Here is a 16875-nt window from a genome sequence, read left to right on the forward strand (position 1 = left end):
TATTTCTTTGCGTTTTTTAATTGTTATTGCAACTTTCAGTTTGTAAACTGTAGCTTTATCCAACTTTATTCTCAGCTCATTGGCTGATTGACGTCCGGCTGCAGAACTGAACGCTCAGCGTGTTTCAGTTCAATGATACTGATACGCAGGGCCAGCTCTAGGCGACATAGGCGGTCGCCTAGAGCGCCATCTGCTGGAGGGGCGCCGCCAGTCACCATCAAGGAAAAAAAAACAAAAAACAGATAAACAATGAGATTTTCTCACTTGTGGTGCTGAGTCACGTGACGTGTGGTCATTGCCTTGCCCCCCTTTAGATGGTCAGATCGCTGTCACAGAGGTCAGGTCACGTCAAGTGACAGACACGTTATGTTTGATAAATCTTGCAAGACAAAGCGGCCGTCGAAGTTCTCCGGTGCGCAGTGTCGAAAGAGAAGAAAGAGGAGGAGAAGAAGTCCCAATATAAAGGTAACGTTATGTCATCTTTTTCTAAACGCCGTTTTGTGTGAAGACGTTTCATTTGTATCATTTTATGACACAATAGATGCCTTTGCTGCAAGGAAGTCCAGGTGTGTACAATTTAATTAAAAGTAAAGTAGTTGAAAATCATGCTGGAAAGAGTGACTTGAAAGTTAATTGTTGTTCAAATAAAACTGTTGTGAGTGTTCACATGGTTCAGATTTTGTCATTCAAGTGTATAATGGTGCATCAGCAGCCGTCCCTGCTGAAAATGCACAGATCGATTAAAAATTCCACGTGATCGACCAAATTCGTAACGACCATTAATCGATCATCTGTCTCATTATTCCCATCCCAACTCCAAAATAGAGTGATTTTAAAAGCTAAATGTGAGCCCTGAGAAGAATCTGCTCCTCGTCCCTGCTACCACTCTCCCTCTCCAGCACACCTGGAGTAGGACTTCTGGTCCAGGCAGAGCACGGCACACACCTGGTTGAACATACAGTCTCCTCGGCAGGTGATGCTGCGGTCGTAGCCGACGATGTGGTGGCTGAAATAAACGTCGAAGGCTTCGCTCTGCGGCAGCATGAAGCTCAGGCCCAGCTGCAGCAGGCTCTGTGGCTGCAGGTCAGCCAGTCCAAACGCCTCGGTCATGATATATTCAAGCCTCCAGTCGGATCTTTGTTTCTCGTTGGCTTCCGTCAGATTCAAATAGTACTGCCAGATATCCTTCAGAGGGGGAGAAAGGCACCGAGAGAAACAGAAAAAAGTCTTTGAGTCTTTTTGAAAGCCAGAAGCTGTTTTTGTGTGCTGATTGACAGCGTGATTAATCATCAAGAGGGACTTCTTTCTTCTGTTTCTGATAAAAGTTGGAGCAGGTATTTCACTGCAGAGCGTTTTCAGTTTGACTTGAAATGTTCAATATGTTTGCACACTTCAGCATCTCTCTTCTGTATCTCTTTACAGTTTTTTTTTTCTTTTACTGCAACATAGTAACAAGTGATCTCTCTAAAGTCCTTACCAAAGTTTTTTCTTATGCTGCGTTCAATTGCACTCAGAACTCAGAAAGATCCAAGTTGGAAATTCCAACTTCCGAGGTAAATGCGTTTCATTGCTCAACCTCGGAAAACATGGCCGGCCACAGTAAATTGATGTTCGTTTGGATGTCTTTCGAGCATTTAAAAATTATTCTGGGGAAGTTCATCAGCTACCTGGTACAACATACAGTTAAATGGTTGTGTCCTCTCTGGGTCCAAATATAAAGTGGTCTGCAAATACTTAAGAGACAAAAATAGAATTAAATCTTATCAATTTTCTGGATATAATAAAAAAAGTGCAGTATTACACCTTATAGACTAATGTAGTTTAAATATGGGAAAAACTATAGTATATTTTACACTTTTACTGTGCTTTTTCGTCCCTACTACGCTCACACAAACTCTTTATTTAACAGAGTGGGAGTGCAAATACCACTAGAAAGTAATCCTACACTTTTAGTAACATGCTTGACGCTTGCTTTGACGTTTTCCACGTATTTCCGACCCACTCGGGCTGCTTGGATCCTACCCGAATTCCCGAGTCGGAATCCGGAGTTCAAGGGCCCGTTCTGTTGCACTTTTCCCACTTCCGAGTTCCGAGTGCAATCGAATGCAGCATTATTGCTTTATCAATTTAAAAATTGCAAGGTAGCAAAACATCTAAGATGTATTATCTGTTTTTAATGTAACTTTTAAAACTGGTCATGTGGTAATAACAGTGTGCACAGATTTCTGGGTGCTTTGAGGCCGTTTTTTTTTAATTCCTGCTCAAAAGTTTGGGATCCCTTAGAAAAGCACAATTTAGGAGATAAATAAAGTATTTCTGATTTCGGTAACGCTTTATATTAGGTCCTTGTAATAACCATTAATTAACAAGTAATAAGGCCCTTTTAAGTCCTTACAAGATGCTTATTAACATTATTGTGTGTTTATAAGCTTATATAAGTGTTAATAATGGCATTACAAACACCCATGACCCACCCATTATGTCTTTGCCATGCCTTTATTAATCTTATTTTGTTTGCTTATTGATATTAAAATATAGTTTATTGCTCATCTATTATAAGTTAACTATGCTTTTTGCAGCTAAAGGGATCTAAAGTGAGAACAATGCCTTATTACTTGTTAATTAATGGTTATCAAGGACCTTATTATAAAGCGTTACCCTGATTTCTAACTAGTTCCAGTAGATATAAACATAAAAACTGAGCTGTTTTTGCAGCAGCAGAGCGTCTCACCAGCATGTTGTAGTCGTTGGAGTCGTACAGGTACATGCGGAACGCTGGATTGTTGGAATACGGCTCCTTAATGTTTTTGATCGGCGTAACCGACGGTGACACAAAGAGGGAGTTCAACGGATTACCTGCAGAACCAGAAAACACAAACATGATCACACACGCACAAAAAATCCTGAATAGGTTGTAAACACGCGTGTGTGCATGAAGCTTTTCCAACAAGCATTGTGTCAGTTTTTATAACTTCTACAACTACATCTACTTAAAAAAAAAAACAAGTTTAACTACATACAGTACAGGCCAAAAGTTTGGACACACCTTCTCATTCAATGCGTTTTTCTTTATTTTCATGACTATTTACATTGTAGATTCTCACTGAAGGCATCAAAACTATGAATGAACACATATGGAATTATGTACTTAACAAAAAAAGTGTGAAATAACTGAAAACATGTCTTGTATTTTAGATTCCTCAAAGTAACCACCCTTTGCTTACTAGAATATAAGACACGTTTTCAGTTATTTCACACTTTTTTGTGAAGTACATAATTCCACATGTGTTCATTAATAGTTTTGATGAATTTACAATGTCAATAGTCATGAAAATAAAGGAAACGCATTGAATGAGAAGGTGTGTCCAAACTTTTGGCCTGTACTGTATAAGTGCTTTTTTTCACCTTGTTGGTCCGACAGCACCATGATGCTGTCACGGTGGGTGTGGCCATAAAAATGTCCCGCAATGACCCGACTGTACTTCCTGAAGATGGAGACCAGCCGCTCGTTGTGGCTCTCTCTTATAGCCGTGATGTTCCTGGTGAAGGGCAGGAAGCCCACAGGTACGTGAGCGATGACGTACACCTGGAGGAAGAAGACACGTTCAACCTCCAATTATTCAACTGAAGAAAAGGTGTCAATAATTAATGGTACAAATACTGTTTGTTCACATACTGTTTGATTCATGTGTGAAAAATAAGCTTTGGTTTAACCCTCTGAACCCCAACAACAAGCTGTTTTAGAGCGTTTTTTGCTGTTTTTACATTTTACTCACTGTGTCCTTGTATTTCACTGCAATATATAAAATATATATAAATCTTTAAGTCCTGCAGCTCTATAGAATCAACACAGTCATGGCTAGAAGTTGGAACAACTCAAACATGTTTTTGTGCAGAATAACACAGTTATAATGACATAAATCATAAAAAAAGAAAGAAAAAGTACAATTTCTCTGATAAATTAAATTTTAAAAATTGGAATAACATAGAATTTATACATCCAACATTTTCCACTTGCCCAGAACTGTCATGAATGTTGGAAAAAAATAATTGGATCCCTGCATATTGTACACATTGAAGTATTGTCATGTTCCAGCCTCTCCTGTCCTCTCCTCTCAGCTCTGTGTGAGACAGATTTTCAGTGAATATTTGTTGGTCTCAGCAGAATCAATCATGTCTTCACAGTGTCTCTGAGGAGCAGAATTTAATGTTTTTAACAGGATCTGGTTATTCCAAACTGTTTATTTTTGGACATGTTTTAAATGTGAATTTGCTGAAACGGAAACTTCATAACCTATGATCAGTTGAAGGACTGTTGAAAAGTTCAAATTCCAAAGATAATGCCTGTTTTTCCAGGGTTTTCTTTAAGATGGACAGTGCATTTTTGGTGATCTTTAAAGAGAAAACATCATGTTTCAGTCCTGTGGTGGGAGGGTTCAGAGGGTTTAACCAGGTCAAAGGTCAGGCTTTACAAATTAAAAGACAGAACCTTCTCCAGACTCTGAGCAGCTTTCTCCAGAGTCTTCTCCAGCCACTCGAACTGCCCAGCAGGGTCCGTCATGTTTTCTGTGACCTTGTTGGGACCGTAGTAGAGGATCGTGTTGAGACTTAGAACCCGCAAACCAGGTTTCACCAGCTGGGAGTAAAAACCACCTGCAGGAGCAGAAAGAGCAGAATAAAGCCTGAAACTCACTTAAACAGAACATTAGGAAATCACGCTACAGCTTTATTATGACGGTACTAAATGTTACTATGCATACCAAACACTAAACATGCACTCTTTAGCATGCTAACAGGCTAACAGTGGCAAAGACATCAACTAGGGTGAATTCTGGTAATGTGGGACACTTTTTGCAATTTTGACTTTGTTATATTTTTCTAAATTTAAAAATATTTTATGTAATTTCAGTCACATGACTCCCATGGTAGACCAATAGTAAAGGTTTTGATGGCTATATTTACTTTAAGCAGGAAATAAACCAGCGAAACCTGAAGTGTCCCACATTACCCGAATCCACCCTATTAATTAACATGCTGCAAACAAATAGCAATGAATAAATAAGTTAGTAGAAATAAATGAATTAGAGAATCGATCTATTAACTTTAAAAGTCCCCTGAGTCAAACTTCTATCTCCAAGAATTGTGCACAAGAAGTTTTGTGTTACTAAAGTCTTGTTATTCAGAAGATTACTCACAGTTTGGCATCCAGCGTAGTCCAGTAAATTAATAAATGGAAAGGCACACTTGCAAACTAATTTGGTGTGTGTGTGTGTGTGTGTGTGTGGAACTAAAGTTGCGATTTCAACCAAAATCGATAATCAAAACCAGTCACAACTTTGAAAAAACTCTTTGAAAAATGGTTTTCGTACTTTGTATCCTGATGACAAAACACCATCAACACAAAATGTAAGTTCACTCATGAATATTATTCTCATAAAGGCTGTTATGGAGCTTTTTTCTCCATGAATATTAAAGACACATCTACCTGTAAATACAGCTTACAATAGAACCAAACCAGAACTGGCTTTATGTTCCATGTTACTGTGTTTTAATTGACTGTATTTTATGTTTCAGGTATGAACGAGATCCTGGGATCAGTCAGGACACACCCACCACCAGACACGCCTCATCAGCTCGGTTTAGTGAGAAACACCTGAACAGGTTTGTTGGGTTCCAAAGAACAAACAGGCAAACAGTAATTACTGATCAACTGGATGTTTGCTGAATGTCAACAGTCAGATTTAAAGAACAAATGAGGCCATTTTATAAGCTCCAAAGTAAAGATTTGGGTCCCAACCACATATTTAACGTGGTGTTGTTTTTAATATATGGCTACATGATTTAACATTTAAGTAATTTATCAAGTAATAAAATACCCAAATATTCTCTGGTTCCAGTTTTTTAAAATGTGAGTTTTACTGCTTCTTCTTCTTATTGTAATTTAAAGATCTCTGAGGTTTGAACTTAAAACAAGCGATGTAGACATCACCTTCTAATATATATATATATATATTTTTTTTTTCACCATTTCCTTAGAGACAAAACAACTAATAGAATAACTAATTTACGCATTTAAGATGATTTTTGGGGCTTTTTATGTCTTTATTAGACAGCAAACAGAGTGGAAAAGGGTGAGAGAGAGCAGTTTTGGAAATACACCTTCATACATATCCATAATGCATGTATAACGTTGTACTTCCCACACAATAACTTTGTGTATGAGCAATCATTCTTAAACAGCAGCCACATATTCACAGTGGTTCTTCCCCTTTCCTCATTTCTCAATGCAGGAACTTTATAAAGTTTGCAGAAGTTTGTTTGCATATTTTTTTCCATCTTTTGCATGATTTTTGAATTAAATCTTTCAAAAATCTTTTTCTAAATCAGTAGCAGCATCAGAATGCAGAAATGATGTAGAAGTCAGTCTGTTTAAGGTAGAAAAATACACTATTTCCTGAATGTAAATGGAAAAAAATGTGATATTGAAGATTGTAGAAGTTATATATATTTTCACCCTGTAACACACCACAGGCCCTAAATATAAACCCAGAGCAAACAAGACCTGCAGCATTCACATGCATTAAACAGAAAGATGAACAGGCATCCAAGTTTAGGGTTTGATGCCTTGCTAAAGGGCACCTCTGCAGTGCATCATGCTTCATATTTGGTTCGTACCAGAGCTACTGCCTAACATTCAATCCAAATACCAACATCTGAAAGAATTTTATCAAACAGCTGGTACTGGAATAAAACTAAACCTGTATTTTTAAAAAAATTAAATATATATATAAAGACTTTGCCTAGAGCTAAGCCCGTTACATATGGATTTATAACATCCTCAAACTGTAACAATGTGACAGAGACTTCGGTTAACCCATTGAGGCCTGAAAAACCGCTGGGCGATTTTAAAATAAGCCTCTAATTTTCTGGAAATTCTGGAAAAATTCTGGAAAAAAAGTGTCAACTCTTCTACTAAATAATAGATTTTTCAGCCTCTGTAGCAGATAGAAATTAAATTCAAAAAGTATTTGAGAGCTTATACAAATACTACAAAACGACGTATCCGCTTTCCAGGCTTCAATGGGTTAAAGCAGCTGATGCTCTAACGTGTCACCTTGTGAGAGGGTGATGAGAGCGTCAGGCTGCAGCCAGCAGCTCCACAGCTGAGCAGCAGCTCTGTAGACGGCGTTACTGGAGCTCGTCATCTGGTCCTGAGACAATAAAAGCACTGAATGAATACATGAACATTTAACCTGAGCGGGACACAGTCATGCAGCAGATTGTTGCATGACTACATTCCAGTTTTACTGAAATAAACTCCTGGAATTATGATTCTTAAAGCAATAAAATCGATATTTAATAATGTAGTAGCAGATATGAGGGCTTGATTTTTGCAGACTTTGAGATACTGCCATTTTTGGTGAAACATAACATGTTTTTTTGGTAATTCAATAAATAAATAGTTTATGAAATCACAGGGTAAAGCCAATTTTTGTATACTCCATACTCAATTTCTGCAAGGACCAAAAACTTAAATGACATTAATATAAGGAAATATGCTGTGAAATATGGTTTTGCTGCAGCAACTCCAACAAAGAACATTTATGTTGCCCAGCCCTAATCGAAAGTCATTAAGAGTTTGTGTTAAATAATCAAATGCTGACTTTAAATTAAGACTTCCTACGTTTATTTTCCCAGTCAACAGTCATTCAGTTACCTGTGGCCAGTAGTCATGGTTACCCAGGGCGGGGTAGACGGTCAGGTTGGGGAAGTGTTTCCTGATGGTGTCAGTCATGTTACTGATCACCTGGATCACCAGGTCTGTGGAGAGTTCATCAGCAGGGACGTGAGGAGGACTGTCACTGGAGAGAGAGAGAAGATCCAGAGTCACAGCAGGCACAGTTGGTCTTTTACTCTGGGTTTCCTGACTTTACTTGGATTCATGACCTTTTTAACAAACTAAAAGACTAAAAAAACAAACAAAAAAAACCTATATATTCTCCTTGGCATTCAGTCCATACTACATACATACTTTTTTTACCCTTTCATTTTTCTTTTTTTTATCTCTAACTCTGTTTTTGGATTGAGTTTTTATTACTATTTTATTGTTTTCAGTATTTTATTGTTTTCATTGTTTTTATTTATAACTCTTTGTGTATGATTTTATTCTATTTTAATAACTGTACAGCACTTTGGTCAACTGAGGTGAACATAAATACTGTATAACAACAGGAGTACCTTTTTTAAAAGAAAAAATCAAAGCTCCATAAAGTGCACATTTAAATAAAAATAGCCTATGTAATAAAATAGGCCAGTCTCTTTCCGAAATGTATATATTTATATGAGAAAAGAATAACGAACATTACAAAAGAACTAAATATGACAAACCCTAGTAAGGGCAGCATTTATATATAAAGAAAGAAAAAAAAAAGAACAATATCGATATATGCGATAAGGTCTAATTCCATATCACCTTTAAAAATATATAGATATATCTTTGATATCTTTGCCCAGCCCTAGTCAGCTCTACAGTAGAAGAAAAAAACTCAAGTTCCTGTTTCAGTTTCTGACCGCTGCTGTACTTCCTGTGCATCAAACAAAAGCTGACTGCACAATATTGCAGCAATAACGTGAATTCCACTGTACAATGGAGTTCCTCTTTAAGTAAAAAAGGCCACGAAATCCAATAACAATAGAATAAACCTAAAAAATCTGCTTGCACAGTAAGTTAAAACTTAAGAAAAGACTCCCCGGGGTGGAGGATTAAGTGGCAGGGCGATCTCTTAAGCATGTTTAATAAGCCTATGAATGAATTCCTGGCTAGGCTGATTAGCTGCTGCTTAATGCAGAGCTGTATGGAGCTGCTAAAGGTTCACCATGTCAGTATCACAGTCAAGTGAATGTAAGTTCACTCTAGAGCGGTTCTTTAAGATACTTTTCATGGCGAGTGGAGAACTCTTACTATAATCTCTCAGTGCCTGCTGCTTCAATACTTCAGTCACTGCCTTTAACCCATTAAAGCCTGGAAAGCGGATATGTCGTTTTGTAGTATTTGTAGTTTTTTCCACCTATTTTCAGTCTCTTGGACAATTAAATGCATCAGAATACATGTGGGAGTGTCGCAATGTAACATGAGACTTTTCCAGAACTTTGAAATCATCACCAAAAAAAGACACAAAATGACCAAAAAAGGACACACAATTTCCGAAAAAGGACACAAATTATTAAAAAACAAACACAGAATTACCCAAAAAAGACACAAAATTACCAAAAAAGACACAAAATTAACAAAAAAGACACAAAATTATTAAAAAAGACACCGAATTACCAAAAAAAGACACAAAATTATCAAAAAAGACACAGAATTACCAAAAAAAGACAGATACAATTACTAACAAAACTTCAGGTTTTAGGGGCTTATTTTAAAATCGGCCAAAGGTTTTGCAGGCATTTTTTCCAGGCTTTTTAGGCCTTAATGGGTTAAATAAACTGTCAGTCTTCTACTCCACCAGCTGAGCACTAAAATATGCAGAAATGCACAGTAAAAACCATGCATAAACCATCCGGGCCCCTCTTTAAGGAGTATTGGGGGTTGTGAGCAGTAGATTTTTTGGTAACACTTTACAATAACCAACTAAATAATGTTTATAGATAGTTTATAAACCAATTATTAACCATTTACAAAGTGCTTTACGTATTTAATCGTTAAATGTTTTCAACCAATTTCTTAAAGGTATATGAATCATTTCAAAATTATTAACATACTTAATATGGTGTTAAAAATATTAAAATGGGTGCAACTAAACCTATTTATAAACAATTAATTAGAATTTAATTGTTTGTTAATGGTAAAGTAACGATAAACTTACATTAATAGACATGTATATTATAAATGAATATACACCTATATGCCATTTATACATGATTAAGTTAGTTAAACATTAATAAATTATGTATTTACCATTCTAAATGGTCTATAAACAGTTTATAAATGATGGTTAAACAGTAATAAACTATCTGTTTACTGTTTATAAATGGTTATTGTAAAGTGTTACCGATTTTTTAGGGGGAGATAGAAGGTCAACAGCAGATGTTGCATGGAAGTGGTGAACATAATCTGAAAGCTGTGAACCTGAAAGTAGACAATGCATGCTTTTCCAATAAAATGTAACCTGTTAAGGTGTATGAGGGTTCAGAACATTAATAAATGTCTTTCTGAAGTCCATCTCCATACTAAATGATGTCCCATAAGTTGTTGCAGCAATTTTTGGGTTACTACCAATTGTTCAACACACATACTGCTGAATTAGGCTACTTTTTTATATTAAAAATGGATAAACATGCTTCAGAATATGACATCAATACACCAAGACCTTTGGAACACCAGAAAAAAATCCATGCTGTGATTTGGTTTCAAAAACTTTGTGGAGATTTCTGTATTTTCAGCGATTGGATGAGGAGCATTTCTTATCTCTAAACTGCTGAGAAAGCCCCTTACTATCAATAAAGTGTGGCCAGCTATAGGTCCTCTGAATGCTCCAGGTCTCTAGTTTGTGGTTGTGCAGTTTCATGAGGCTGTGATTATCCTAGAGGTCACAGCAGCTCATTTTATACACTGAGGTCAAGTTTTTTTTTTTAAAAACCCTCTATTGCAAGTTCGAAACCTGCAACTGCAATGAAGTGGCGACTATGCAGACACACATCATCACACATGAATAAAACTGGGCTCATTGAATGCACAAGACTCGCAGTTTTCCAGTAATAGCCAGTTTACGTAATTCACAGACTGCTTAGGGACCTCAGTGTGCAGAAATATCCATATGCAATCAAGGTTATTATAGTTAACGAAAACTAACGAAGCAACAAAAACTAGAATTGAAAAAACATTTTCGTTAACTGAAATAAAAATAAAAACGAGAGTTTTTTAAAATACGATAACTAACTGAAACTGTATTTTGTGGTTACAAAACTAACTAAAACTAACTGAAATTATAGTGAAAATGTCCTTAGTTTTCGTCTTTGTCAACTTTTTTCATACGTAATTCTTTTGGTTGATATTAAATCTATTTAATCCATCTGGTTTTATGACTTAATAAACTTATTGGGGCTGAGATGGATCAGACAAAGGAAACATTTATTGTGACCTTATTGAATCTGGCACCCAACAAATACCCCATTACAAAAAAACTAAAACTAACACTAAAACTAATAAAAACTAAACTAAAACTAAGCATTTTCCAAAAAATAAAAACTAAGTAAAACTAATGAACTCACTCTGAAAACTAACTAAAACTAACTGAATTTGAAAACAAAAACTGACAACGAAATTAAAACTAAAACTAATGAAAAATCCAAAACTATTATAACCTTGTATGCAATAGGAAGAAATAACACATTTTAGTGCATGAGAAAAACTGGTGGTTTTTTGCCTAAAACTGTATATATTTTCAGTTTACATTTTCATTCAGATATCTTGAGGTTAAAGGTCAGCGGGCTGCTTTGAAAAAAAAAACCCACCATGTCTTGGCTATAATAGTCTTACTTTGATGAGTCATTTCAGCTTTTCTATGGTCTTAAATTTGAGCCGGCCGCAGCCTCTGAATATCAGTTTGGTTAAGAACGAAAAGGAAGTGAAAGTCTCAAAGTGGTTTTAAACAATGCACAGAACACACACAGACACACACACACACAGACACACACACACACACAGACACAGACACTTGTGCAGTGACAGAACCGGTTCTGAAACTTGCAAAGCCACAAATAATGTTTCGATGAGCTGCTTTGTCATATTGCTGACATTGCTCAATGGTTGGCCCCAGTTGCTCTTTAGTTTTTCTGGAAATTCAACAGAAGTGTCAACGCTTCCTACTAAATAATAGATTTTTCAGCCTCTGTAGCAGATAGAAATGGAATTCAAACAGTATTTGAGAGCTTATAGCTGTGGCTTTTAATGAGAAGTTGAGTTTTTTTTGTCCAAACCTTCAATAAAGTTTTTTTTAAAAATCAACGTTGCATTGCGACACTCCCACATGTATTCTGATGCATTTCATTGGCCAAGAGACCGAAAACAGGTGGAAAAAACTACAAATACTACAAAACGACGTATCCTCTTTCCCAGCTTTAATGGGTTAACCCATAAGAACCTATGGTGACACCCGTGTTACAAACACTTTAAATCTTCTAGAATCTCCCATATTCAGCTTTATGCTTCACCTTAACTCATTAAATCCCTAAGCGACACATACTGGTGTGGTGAGACACAAAGTTACCAAAAAAGACACAAAATGACCAAAAAAGACACAAACTGACCAAAAAAGGACACAAAATGACAAAAAAAGACACAAAGTTACCAAAAAAAGACACAAAATGACCAAAAAAAGACATAAAATGACCAAAAAAGACACAAAATTACAAAAAAAGACACAAAGTTACCAAAAAAAAGACACAGTTACCAAAAAGACACAAAATTACCAAAAAAAGACACAAAATTACCATAAAAAGGCACAAAATGACCAAAAAAGACACAAAATGACCAAAAAAATACACAAAGTTACCAAAAAAGACACAAAATGACCAAAACAAAGACACAAAATGACCAAAAAAGACACAAAATTACCAAAAAAAGACACAAAATTACCAAAAAAGACACATACTCAACACCCTGGTGTGGTGGTCATGTGACTGTGACAAGAAGTGACTTCTTCAAAATGTGGCTGTGACTGGAACCGAGATGTAGCTAATTTCACAAAGCGTATTTTTTGTTATGAGGCTAAGTTTACACCCATTTAACAATTCTAATCAGTTAATAGAATGTCATGTGTTGCATTTCACATTTTATGTTGGACTAAAGGACTAAAAATGACACAAAATGACCAAAAAAAGACACAAAGTTACCAAAAAAAGACACAAAATGACCAAAAAAAGACACAAAGTTTCCAAAAAAGACACAAAATGACCAAAAAAAGACACAAAGTTACCAAAAAAGACACAAAATGACCAAAAAAGACACCAAATGACCAAAAAAGTACACAAAATGACAAAAAAAAAGACACAAAGTTACCAAAAAAGACACAAAATGACCAAAAAAGACACAAAATGACCAAAAAAAGACACAAAATGACCAAAAAAAGACATAAAATGACCAAAAAAGACACAAAATTACAAAAAAAGACACAAAGTTACCAAAAAAAAAGACAGTTACCAAAAAGACACAAAATTACCAAAAAAAAGACACAAAATTAACAAAAAAGACACAAAAAGACACATAGTCAAAACCCTTTCCCGACATAAATGCCATGACAAAGCCTTTCAAAATAAAATCTCAAAGTAAAATCACAACATGCAGCATCATCATCATCATCATCATCATCATCATCGGTGTACTGACCCGGTCCAGACGATGAAGTCCTGCGGCTGTGTGAGCGACGCCATGTGATCGAACGCTGACTGGATGAGGCGGTAGGGAGAGTCGCACAGGAAGTCCCCGAACAGGCCGGGCCGCGTGGCCGGGGCCCCCCTGGAGGAGAAGCACACCTTGGTGGGGTCGGGGGCCAGGTGGTAGGAGGGGTCCAGGTGGAGGTCAGTGATGTGCCAGAACCGACCTGGAAAGACGGAGCAGCAGTGAATTAGATTAGATTAGACTTTATTAATCCCAAAAAAATGCACACAAAATGATTTCCCTTTTAGATAAAGATAAAAAAAACAAAAAACAATCTCATAGGGTTGTCCAAAGTATCGATACTCAAAAAAGTATCAGTTTCTTTTTGCACAACTGTTTTTTATGATAAATATTTAACCTGTGGTTCTGTTAGTTTTTACATGTTGCATTTTTCTTGTTAATAAAAATATTTCTGTAAAATTGTGGGGTCTTTGTTTTTATCCTGGTGGTATCGAAAATGGTATCGAGTATCGAATATTTTCCGTTAACTCGTTAATTTTCGTGAACTATAATAACCTTGCTCTGCACAGCATTATAATTATCCAAATATAACAGCTTTGTTGGCTTAATTTCATCATTATGTTGGTATTATTTTATGCCAGGTTGTCAAACAGTCCTCTAACCTGTTTGCAATTCAAGTAAAAACACATAAAACCATCAGTAGGCCCATTAAATATACAAATGAGTAATGTAAGGTTCTCTCAGGAGACGTTTCAGACCAAACTCCGTCTAAAAATCTATCAATTTATACGTTTTTGATCAATTTCAAACAAAATATAACATTTACAGCAAAATTAAACACTTTTCATGAATGAAAAATGTCTTATGGTAAATTCGGCGAGCATGACATCTACTAAACAGCTCTAAATATTTAGAAAAATCGACTTTTAGAGCGGAATTAAACAACTTGCAACATACTGTTCACCCTGTGTTCACTCGGCTAAATGGAGAATGGCAGATAGGCTACAAATGTTAATTCACAAGACATTTTGAGCCTTTTTTTTGGAGACATTTCTGACACAATTTAGAGATAAACTTCCACACATCCACCTCCGAGTTCTGATCAGCGGGAAGTGGACTCACCTGTCCCCGGCAGGTAGTTGCTCCTGGTGGGGGCAGCCGACAGAGGAGCCGCGCTGCACAGAAGCACCAGCACAAAACACCGAAACTGCAACATGTTTATCGCGTTAAAAATAAAAACAGTCAGTCAGTACTATTCATATAAACTTCAGTAACTTGCCGCGGGAGCTCATTCTCCTCTGAAATAAACAGGAAGTGCAGTTTGCGGTCATGTGACCGTGTTTTGGTGCTCAGGGGGCGGGACTTCTGCAAACAGGCTGCAGCTGAAAGGTCAGAAAGGAGAAGTAACTAAGTACTTTTACTCAAATACTGTACTTGCACTTTTCCTTTCATGCAACTTTATACTTTTACTGCACAATCACCAATACTTTTTGATTTACTCCATTCACTTCACCAGCTATAGGTTTTTTATTGACTCTATATAAAACACATATCTTATAAAATAGGATGCATTGCAGAAAATTTAATTGCCCAATAAATAAATAATAAAATAGCCAAAATTGGTTCGACTTTGATAAAATACAAATTTTGGCTCAAATATTGTTAGAATAATCTTAAAATAATAGTTTAAATCTTTTTTTAAAAAGCACAGGGGCTAGTTTATTCAGATTTATTTATTTTTTAGTTAACTTTTAGTTCATTTTTTTCTTCATACAGCCTCATAATTGAATGATGGTATGAGGATATGTCCATCATGACTTAAATGGATATATATATATATATATATATATATATATATATATATATAAATTACAAAACATATATAAAATATACACATCAAATAGTTGAAATTGGTGCCTATAATATTGATATAATAATTAAAATAATAGTTTGACATTCACAGGTGCAGTTTTCTCCATAGAGTGCTTTTATTTTTCATGCTTTTGCAGATAAAAGTTGATAATATTACTTTATAATCATTCCTATAGCAGTGTAATATTGCTACTTTTATTGAGGTAAATAATCTTCATGCAGCCTAATAACTTCATAGTGCTGCTCTTTATGATTTAATAACCCACCTAAACTTTTTGACCTATGACTCCTTGATATGAGGCCAACTCTTCTGTTCAGTTCAAGTTTTTTGTATTGGATTGTTTAATTTTAAGGGATTTTAGAGCATGAAGTAAGTAAAAGTAAAAAAAAAACAGAAAAACAGGACAAAAAAAAAATCCCCCTTACACACATCCATCCATCCGTTTTCATCCGCTTCATCCAGGGCCGGGTCGCGGGGTCAGCAGGCTAAGAAAAGTATCCAGGCTTCCCTGTAGCCAGCCAAAACTCCAGCTCCTCCTGGGGACCCCGGGGTGTTTTCAGGACAGATGAGACACATAATCCCTCTTGTCAAACATACAAACAAAGAATTTGTGCAACATAAATCTTTTTTATAACTTTCCCTTTAATTATCATGTGACTCCTCACATATAACTTGGCACCTAAAGGGTAATTTCAGCAAAAAAAATCCCTTTTGTTTTGGTGCATTTGTCTCTGATTTTGCATATATTTGTCCCTGTTTCCATCCAAGGTACATATTATTTTAAATCACATTAAGGCATTTTCAGCAGAAGCACCTCTTTCCCAAATCTATGTCCCTTTTTCAGATTTCATATGGACTTTTTCTTTGGTAGAGATGACTTTCAGGGTAAACATGCTGACAGTGACGTCTATATAATCCACAGTAACATGGACCCTGTTGATGTTATTGAATAATTCAAACCTGATCAGGTAAAATTAAACAACATGCCACTACAGGTGAGTGATAAGTTATGTTTGTGCAAATGGATCCTTTAATGGCAGTATTTGAATAAATGTACTGTCAAAGAATGCCTCTTTAATGAGGACTGAAGAGTCATTTGAGGCCTTAAAATGTGTTATATCTGAGGGGAATAATTGGCATATTGATGTATTTCTCATTAAGCTTAAGTTTTGAAGCTGGAGTGCGAAATAGTGGTTGTTTAATTGACATTATTATACTTTATGGACTCATGCGGAATGGGGATGCACCCAAATCTGAATACGTTATTCAGGATATTAAGATATTTTTTCTATCCAAAGTTGCTCATTTTTAGTCTCTAAGGGTGTGGAAATATACATCATAATTAATTATATGCCAATATTAAATCAAATTGATGCTTTGAATGCACAAAAATTGCATCAGCAATGTATATTAGCTGAGAAAATCCCAAATTTATCAAATTTAATGTAACTTCCAGTATAAACCACGCCTATTTTCAGTCTTTTATACGAATACAAGATGGATAATAATGTTGCTTGAACAAATATAGAGACAGATACAGATAATAATGTCTATATAACCTCTATTGCAGATCATTTTTTGTAATTTCAACACAATACCA

At 35.8% G+C, this 16875-nt stretch overlaps 1 protein-coding gene across 1 annotated transcript; it reads right to left on the reverse strand.

Moving 5' to 3' along the window:
• Positions 1 to 823: 823 nt before the first annotated feature.
• On the reverse strand, positions 824 to 14702 carry smpdl3a (sphingomyelin phosphodiesterase acid like 3A). Its single transcript, XM_059356472.1, has 8 exons — positions 14525 to 14702; positions 13391 to 13604; positions 7718 to 7862; positions 7115 to 7211; positions 4490 to 4653; positions 3406 to 3586; positions 2732 to 2856; positions 824 to 1185 (listed from the first exon to the last, which is right to left on the reverse strand). The coding sequence occupies exons 1-8, from the start codon at positions 14616 to 14618 to the stop codon at positions 880 to 882; spliced, it is 1326 nt and encodes a 441-aa protein (XP_059212455.1). The 5' UTR covers positions 14619 to 14702; the 3' UTR covers positions 824 to 879.
• Positions 14703 to 16875: the final 2173 nt, after the last annotated feature.

The sequence above is a fragment of the Centropristis striata genome, chromosome 18, assembly GCF_030273125.1.
Source record: "Centropristis striata isolate RG_2023a ecotype Rhode Island chromosome 18, C.striata_1.0, whole genome shotgun sequence".
NCBI classification, from domain to species: Eukaryota; Metazoa; Chordata; class Actinopteri; order Perciformes; family Serranidae; genus Centropristis; species Centropristis striata.